At 38.8% G+C, this 9,246-nt stretch overlaps 1 protein-coding gene across 3 annotated transcripts in view; it reads left to right on the plus strand.

The window, feature by feature from the left end:
- The window catches only part of PRKACB (protein kinase cAMP-activated catalytic subunit beta), a 118,264-nt gene extending 109,380 nt beyond the window's left edge, over window positions 1-8,884 (plus strand). For all 3 annotated transcript variants that reach the window (XM_032798853.2, XM_032798852.2, XM_032798854.2), the window contains exon 10: window positions 6,639-8,884. In XM_032798853.2, coding sequence (XP_032654744.1) covers window positions 6,639-6,764 — 126 coding nt within the window. In that variant the 3' untranslated portion in view covers window positions 6,765-8,884. The remainder of the gene's footprint in view (window positions 1-6,638) is intronic.
- Window positions 8,885-9,246: the final 362 nt, after the last annotated feature.

The raw sequence follows: 9,246 nt of genomic DNA on the forward strand, positions 1-9,246 counted from the left end.
TACACTTGTGCATAATACAGTCAGTATTTAATATTTCAGAAAAGATCAGAGCCTCTTTTTCTTTTTATACATGCGTAGGTATTTATTAAAACTGTGCCTGGTAATATGGCTTTAATTAAGGCTGAGCAGTATTTCCATTGCATATCCCTGTTTTCTTGTGAGCTCACCTTCAGAGATTTCCTCTGGTAGGGATCTGAGAATAGTATTGTGAAAAATAACTCTGTATTGCAAGGGCAAGTAAACATCTTGGGCTTTTCATTTGAACTAGCAGGGGTTCCTAGGACAAATTTTTTGGGGGCGCTCAGAGTGTGGCCACCAACTCTTGCTCGTGGCCACACTCACACTTTTTCCTAAAATACTTAATTAGCTTTAAGAGAAACAATTAAATATGCACACATACACATCCAAATCATTGTAATTTATTGCTAGCTAGTAAGTTCATTGCAGAAAAGTGATATTAACATACAAATATCACTTTTCACAGCAGACTTACTCAGCCCTGCCAAGCCTGGGGACAAATTAAGCCCCGGATAAGGGGTTAGGGAAGGCGGGGGGACTAGAACCTGAAGCCCCGTTACTGGAGCCTAGGGCCTACCACTGTGCTGCTGGAGCCTGAGACTGGAGCCCAAAGCCTGAGCCCCACTGGCCTTGGGAAGATGGGGAACTCACTGGCTTCCTTCTCCTTCAGCATTGTTCCTCAGGTGTCTCCCGACGGGAACAGGGCCCAACCCCTGCTGGCAGCCCTGCAACCAACACCATGGTGTGCATCCAGGAGCAGCAGGGAGAGGGAGGGACTGTTACTACACACACTTACACATATACACACAGACCCCAGGGGGCTGTGGCCTCAGAAAAGCCCCATGTTTTAATAAACACTGCTTAAAATCCCAATTTTAGTCTGTCTGTTTGGGTTTTTTGGTTAGGGAATAATTTGGAAACAACTGGATGGAGAATGAGGGTAATGGCAATGGGAACATGTGGTTAGATAGGTTAGGTATATACTCAGGCTGTTGAGCACCCACTTTTTCCTTCCTGTCTTGAGGGCACGGATGTATGTTTGTAGAAAGCCATGTGGAATGCAGCCCTGTTCCTATTTGTGGTTTCTAGCTTCACAAATCTTATGAGTATTACTGTGGTCCAGACATGCATATATCTATATCAAAGGTGGCAATATAGGAAAGGAAGCAGAACTGCTACTTCCCTCCATCCCAATGCAGGTATGGGGCAGGAAGTTGGAGCCTTGCTATGCTGCACTGGGTATAAACACAAAATAGTTTCCTCCCTCCCCAGCATAGCAGGGAGTCACTGTCTCCCTCCCAGGATGTTCCAAGTCAGAGCAATAACATGCCACCCCTTGCACTATACAGATCATAATGTCATGATCTAACACTAAATAATAATAGCTAATGTTTTCAGCTCGCAATCTCTTTAAATATTTGGCAATCTGTCAGATTCACTGACACAAATTCCAGCAGGCAGATTTGTTGTGATCCTCAGAGGTCCCTGTGGTTTGGGGTCTAAAATAAGATTAATCCTTGCAAGGTTTAAAAGCAACAAAAAAATTTCAAAAACACTATTTGGTCACCAGGATGTTGCACAGGCACCTTCTGGCTCTAACACAGGGGTAGGCAACCTATGACGTGTGCCGAAGGCGGCACGTGAGCTGATTTTCAGTGGCACTCACACTGCCTGGGTCCTGGCCACTGGTCCAGGGGGCTCTGCATTTTAATTTAATTTTAAATGAAGCTTCTTAAATATTTTAAAAACCTTGTTTACTTTACATACAACAATAGTTTAGTTATATATTATAGACTTATAGAAAGAGACCACCTAAAAAGGTTAAAATGAATTACTGGCACGCGAAACCTTAAATTAGAGTGAATAAATGAAGACTCGGTGCAGCACTAATGAAAGGTTGCCTACCCCTGGTCTAACATATAAAATGTTCGGAGGAAACATCACCATACAAAATCATATAAGACAGTATAAAATTTTTAAAAAATGTTACTCTTCTCCATTAAATATAAGGATTTCACTATAGGAAAAGGTTGATACCAAACCTGAATAGGTATCTTTTGAGTTGTATGATCTCACAAACCACTTCAGCTTTACTTCCTTGGTGGTTGTGAGATATCAGAATCCTCTGATGTCAACAAAGAATCCACCATAGTGGCCACCTCTGCAGTATTCCCTTTGTATAAAGCTGCATGATTTATTTTTGTCCTGCATACCTTCCCTCCATTCTGAAAGCCCTCACATTGCAGTGATGGTCCTTTGGGCCAAAGAAGATGGTTTCAGTTCTCTTTGGAACTTGTCAACTTTTGTTTCTAACATGGCCATAGGAGGATATCACGTAATATACAAGTGTGCTGCTCTTGCCACTCCACAGGGAACAAACATAGGCCTTGATGTTCAGGACTGATTTACTTGATTCCCATATGGCAGCATGTTGTGCTTTTACTAGGTCTCTGGGGTGCACTGTAATCATAGAAATGTTGAGCTGGAAGGGACCTTGGGAGGTCAGCTAGCATCCACTGTGGGACAGAATTAAGTATACCTAAACTATGATGACAGCTGTTTGTCTAACCTGTTCTTAAAAAAATAAAATGATGGAGATTGCTCAACCCCCACTAAGCAATTTATTCCAGTGCCTAACTACCCTGACAGGAAGTTTTTCCTAATATACAACCTAAACCATCTCTGCTGTAATTTAAGTCCATTGCTTCTTGTTCTATCTTCAGAGATTAAAGAGAACATTTTTTCTCCCTTCTCATTGTAACAGCCTTTTATGTACTTGAAAAGTGTTGTCACGTTCCCCTCTGTCTTCTCTTCTCCAGACTAAACAAACACAATTTGTTTTCAATCTTCCCTCATAGGTAATTTTTTTTTTTACCTTTAATCTTTGTTGCTCTTGTCATGGACAAAATGGCAAAAGTCCAATCTTTCCCGAAATGTGGCGCCCAGAACTCGACACGGTACTCCATTGAAACCTAGTCAGCACAGAGTAGAGTGGCAAAATTACTTCTCATGTCTTTCTTACGCCATTCCTGCTAATACATCCTAGAATGATGTTTGCTTTTATTATTATTATTAGCAACAGTGTTACACTGTTGACTCATATTTAGCTTGTGATCCATTATGACTCCCAGATGCCTTTCTGCAGTACTCCTGCCTAGGCAGTCATTTCCCATTTTGTATGTGTGCAACTGACTGTTCCTTCCTAAGTGTAGTATTTTGCATTTATCCTTATTGAAGTTCATTCTGTTCACTTCAGACCATTTCTCCAGGTTGTCCAGACATTTTGAATTTTAATCCTATCCTTGAAAGCACTTGCAACCCCTCTGAGCTTGGTGTTGTCCACAAACTTTGTAAGTGTACACTCTATACCATTATCTAAATCATTGATGAAAATATTGAACCAAACTGGACCCAGAACTGATCCCTGCAGGACCCCACTCAATATGCCCTTACAGCTTGACTGTGAACCACTGATAACTACTCTCTGAGAACTGTTATCCAGCCAGTTATGCACCCAAGAACTGTTTTCCAACCAGTTATGCACCCACTTTATAGTGGCTCCATCTAGGTTGTATTTCCCTAGTTTGTTTAGGTGACGGTCTTGCAAGACAGTATCAAAAGCCATACTAAAGTCAAGATATACCACATCTACTGCTTGCCCTGCTCCTCCACAAGGCTTGTTACCCTGTCAAAGAAAGTTCTTGGGTTGGTTTGACGCAGTTTGTTCTTGATAAATCCATGCTGACTTACTTATCGCCTTATTATCTTCTAGTTGTTTGCAAACTGATGGCTTAATTATTTGCTCTATTTATCTTTCTGTACTGAAGTTAAGCTGACCAGTCTGTAATTCCCTGGGTTGTCCTTATTTTCCTTTTTATAGATTGGCATTATATTTGCCCTTTTCCAGTCTTCCAGAATCTCTCATGTCTTCCATGACTTTTCAGAGATAGTTGCTAATGGCTCAGATATCTCCTGTGTGAGCTCCTTGAGTATTCTAAGATGTATTTCATCAGGCCCTGGTAACTTGAAGACATCTAACTTGTCTAACTAATTTTTAAATTGTTCTTTCCCTATTTTAGCCTCTGATCCTTCCTCATTTTCACTGGCTTTCATTAAGTTAGATGTCCAATTGGTACTAATTTTTTGGTGAAAACTGAAACAAAAAAGTCATTTGGCACTTCTATCATGTCAACATTTTATGTTGTTCCCTCTCTCCCCCCCACCTACCAACTCCCTGAATTTGCTAATCTGCCTTCTTGCAATCCAGTGTCTTTATTGTGTTCTTTTCCCTCCTGCCATTCCTTAGAATCATAAACTCAATCTTTTCATGGTCACCAACCCAAAGTGTCTCCCACTTTCAAATTCTCAACTATTCCTTCCTATTTGTCAAACTCAAATCTAGAACAGGTCTCCCCTAGTAGCTGTCTCTACCTTCTGACATAAAAAAAATTGTCTCTAATACATTCCAAGAATTTATTGGATAATCTGTGCCCTGCTGTGTTGTTTTCTCAACAGATGTTTGGTTTTGATCACTGTCCTCTTTCTAACAACCTTTATCTATTTGAAGACTGTTATCATGTCCTCGCTCGACTAAATGTGCTCCGTTTTTTCAGACTTCCCTCATAAATCATATTTTCTAACCTCAAATATACCTCTTTCTATTATCCATCTTTAATGCTCTTTGTTCACAAGAGGCAGTAATGTGTCTTTTGGAGCATCTGCAAAAAGGAGCTGATCATTGAACTTACATGGATGAGGTGAATCTGCTCATTCATTTCAATTTTACTCTTAGAATTAACTGTAGGGAAAATTACAGTGGAGTCTGAGTTTATTTATGTTTAATAGTGCGAATAATATCTTTGGAAGGAATAGAAACTACCTTGTGGGGAGTTTTTTAAGTGTAGTCTGATCTATCTAACTGTTAAACCCAACCAGTTACCATATATACTCGTTCATTAGCCCATTCATTTATAAGCCGACGCCCCCAAGATGGTTAGCAAAAACTGTATGACCCTTTCATAAGCTGACCCTGTGTTTCAGGGGCTGGCAAACTTTGTCTCCTGGCCTGCTTGGGTAAGCTGCTGGCAGGCCTGAACATTTTGTCTACCTGGAGCATTCACAGGCACCAAGTCTCTCAGCTCCCAGCGTCTGCGGTTTGCTGTTCCCAGCCAATGGGAGCTGCGGGAACTGGCACGCCACTTCCTGTAGCTCCCACTGGCTGGGAATGGCAAACTACGGCCACAGGGAGCTGAGGGGCTCTATGCCTGCAGACGCTCCAGGTAAACAAAACAACAATATATTAGATATTCAATTCAGTGATTCCATAGCGTTTAAAAGTATGACATTTTGGTGTAGACCCGTTTATAAGCCGACCTCTGCTTTTTGATGCATTACTTTTTTACCAGAAATATTCAGCTTATGAACAAGTATATACAGTACTTCATCTAATCACAGGAGTCAGCCTTTTGAAACATGCTAAAGCTAAACTGCTGTGTGTGTGTCATGGAGATGACATCATTGTTGTCATAAAAATAACTACAGCGAAGGAGTTCATTGGATTTTTTTTTTAACATTTCAGTAGCCCTTCATATAATTGATTATGTTCCAATTCTGGGACTGGTTGGATGGGCTCTCGCTTCTCATTTAAACAGACTTTTTTCATCTTCGGGAGATCTCTTAGTAATGTGGAACAATCGTCATGAGGGGACCTGAAAGTTATATTTGAACAACATGTATGTGAAGCTGCTGGGGGAGATGTGGATTTTGAGCCAGTATACATGCTGATGATTCACAATACCCACCCCCCACATACACACAGACACACACACACACACACACCCTTCCATTATACTCAGTGCCAGCTCTCTTCTTTGCTAATACCTGGCTGAGATTGGGGCATGAATGAAAGCAAACTAGTTGATGTTCAATGCAGGAAAGGTGCTAGTAAGTAAGAGAAGTGTCAGGGAGCTTCAGCTGAAGTGATAATGTGCTCTGATTATTGGGTATTGCCCAGTCTTTTGGATGCATTTTTTTTTAATCTGGGAGGTTTGGATCCCAAATTGTCCCAGGATTCCTAGGTAGTGCTGCTAGCCAGGAGTCCGTTTTCCATCTCTTCAACCATTGTGATAGATTCTCTTGTGTGCAGTCCTCACTGAATTATCTCTACCTTTATCATCTCCCGGAAGCAGAATATTCTCAACAGGGAATTCGTTTTCCCCTGTTGTCTGTTGGAATCTTGAGTTTTTTGACCTTCCAAGTGCGGCATAAGAAATAGCTGTATTTGCTTAGGCTTTTGTCTGAGATGGTGACCGAGAAGGGTAGTAAACAAAAATAATTTTTGTTGGACGTTTGTCAATAAGTGATATGATTTTAAATTTCCATGTATACATCTAAACGCTTCTTGATATTTTCATTTTAGAAAGCCCTAAGTAAATGTGATGATGGATTATATTGGGTAAAGTTATTCTGATTAAGCTTTCTCACTTGTCAGTGCTAAAGAAGTGCTGGTGGAGGATCAAGGTTTTTTTATGCTTGTTATCATATCAGTAAATCTAAAAGGTAGATTTTTACTTGTCTGCTCTTTTAAACCGACATCTTCATGATTTTTCTCTCAAATATAGGTAGAGGCTCCATTTATACCAAAGTGCAGAGGACCTGGAGATACCAGCAACTTTGATGACTATGAAGAAGAAGATATTCGTGTGTCTCTAACAGAGAAATGTGCAAAAGAATTTGCTGATTTTTAATATGTATAAGAGGACAAGATGACATCAGGACTTACGTTGGGATCTTTGCACTCTATTAACTGAGGAGGTGAAGCTGAGACAGTCATATGTCAAAACAGTTACCTAGTTACTTCATTCCACAAAGCTGACTGAGGTCTTTATTGCCATCTTCCATGTGTGCAGTTTGCACCAACCCTTATGACTAGGCACAATTAAGCAAGCACTGTTTTGCTGTATCACAGAATACTAGACCACTTTTCCTACTTATCTTTGGTTTCTGTCGTTTCATTTGTTTCTGTGTAATGTTCAGTTCCCTCTTTTAAAATGAAGTAGTTTTTTACCCAAGAATGCTCCATTTTATTTTGAAAAATGTATTTGTGTGAGTGAAATGGAAGGTGTTGCGGCTACTGTGATTTAGACTGAAGTGAAAGATAAGTGTTGCTTCTAGTCTGTTCCAGCCAATACTTCTTGTCTGTCTTGTATCTGAGACTACAGTTGATTATTTATATATATATATTTTTTTTTTGGTAGCTCAGACTAAATCTAGCCAATATTTTTAGCATTTTTGAAGGTAGTATTTATCGCCACATAAGTCTATGCTAAATTAACTTAAAAACATTACTTCTTGGAGCCTGACCAAAATTAGCATAAACTGGACAGCTTAAGTAGGGGACGGTAGCTAGACCCTGTGTCTTAGTTTTCTACATACCTGCAGTTCTCTTCACCGCCTCCTTCCTTTGTATTCCTCAGCTGGGCAGTAGGTAAATATGCCATAACCTGACTGTGCCATTGGAAGTACACAATCTCATTGAGCAGGAACAGTTCCACCAGGTCCCAGACCATATTTAACCAAGTAAATTATCAGCATTTCAGTAGGTAGGTATTAAATGGGTTTTTAACACCATAGACCCTAAACTTGTAAAAGAAGTTTTGGTCAGTATTGTAACAGATTATGGCTAACTAAAAAAAAAAAAGTCAATGTTGTGTCTCCTAAAGTACTCCTAGTTTAATACCCTTTTTTTAACTTAAGGCATTGGTTTAAAAACCAAAATCAAAAAGTGCTCTGCCATTAGCTAAGAGGAAACAAGTGGGTTTAGTAAATCTAAAGTAATATGGATGCATTGCTAGATTAATACAGATTTTTTGTTTTGTTTTGTTAGCTGTTAAAATAAGAGGTTATTGCCAAGTTTTTATTCTGGTATACTATATTAGTAAACTGAGGATGGAGAACTGCTGTGATCATTTGATTTTTAATTACAGTGCTTCATTCATGTGTAAAAGAGACATAGTTAAAAACTGCCACAGTTGTTTTCTTAGTTACGTTGCCTCTTCATTTCTAACCTACTTCCTTTCAATGAAACAGAATGTATGATCACACAGATGTAAGAATTTGGGCTTGTATACTCTCACCAACTGACTTAAGATACTGTTGCCATGTACTAGCTTTTGGCACTTTTACACATTTATTTCAGTGTTTATTAAGAATCAGTCGCTCAGCACATTATTTTTTGCTTTTAAACTTATCCATACTATTTTTATTTGTACACTTGATGCTGGATATCTCAGTGACCTGTCTTTAAAACAGCACATCTAAACAGTTTAAAATAAACTAGGCTCATATTTTATGATCAATTTACATGCATACAAGGATGACTCGTTTTTATTAAAACAGATCTATATTGATACATAGCTATTGTATTTGTTTGAATGTCAGTGCAGATGAACCATTGACATTACATCCTTTTAATCTGTATGACACTCCTTTGAGAAAAGCCTTTGTAGACATTTTACAAACCAGTATGAGCTATACCATCCAACATTCTGTATGTCTTTAGGTTGTCAAGCATTTTTGCACAACGTCATTAGGAGGTTGACACCGATTGCAGCCTTTGTCCACCCAAATTTACATATGTACAAGAAAAGTATAAGATACTTTGCTGTAGCAAATTTTATGTAATAAAAATATATCATCACATTAATAAATTAAAGAAAAACTCTTTGTATAAAAAAAAATGTTAAAATCTTTTGTATTTCATTTAGATTGAGGACATGCTGTTGTATGCTAGCTGTATGCGATAAATTCTACAGTAACTTTGTCGTTTATGAACTTTAAAAGATTTTAATAAATGCTGGAGATCACAGTTTGATTGTTTATCATTTTAATTTTCAGTCATTTATAACCTAATATGGTTCAGAGATTTTCTATTCTGTGAAGTACAGTGATCATTCACACTGGGTGTACAGTAAAACAGAGGAATCTAGGGCATTGATTCTAACATGTCTATTTGATATCCAGATTAAACTCTAGATGGACATAAATTGAAGCGGCCTCTTAATAATTCCATGATGATATGCTATTTCTGAATTGTATCAACAAGCAGTTAACTATGGGAAGTAAAATAAATGTCCAACATGGCATAATAAACGTCAGTAAGGAAATGAGACTTTATTTGGGGGTGTGGGGGAGGAGAAGGAGCATAGTTTCCGTGGCATTAGTGAGTAC

Source organism: Chelonoidis abingdonii, chromosome 7, assembly GCF_003597395.2.
Source record: "Chelonoidis abingdonii isolate Lonesome George chromosome 7, CheloAbing_2.0, whole genome shotgun sequence".
Lineage (NCBI taxonomy): Eukaryota > Metazoa > Chordata > Testudines > Testudinidae > Chelonoidis > Chelonoidis abingdonii.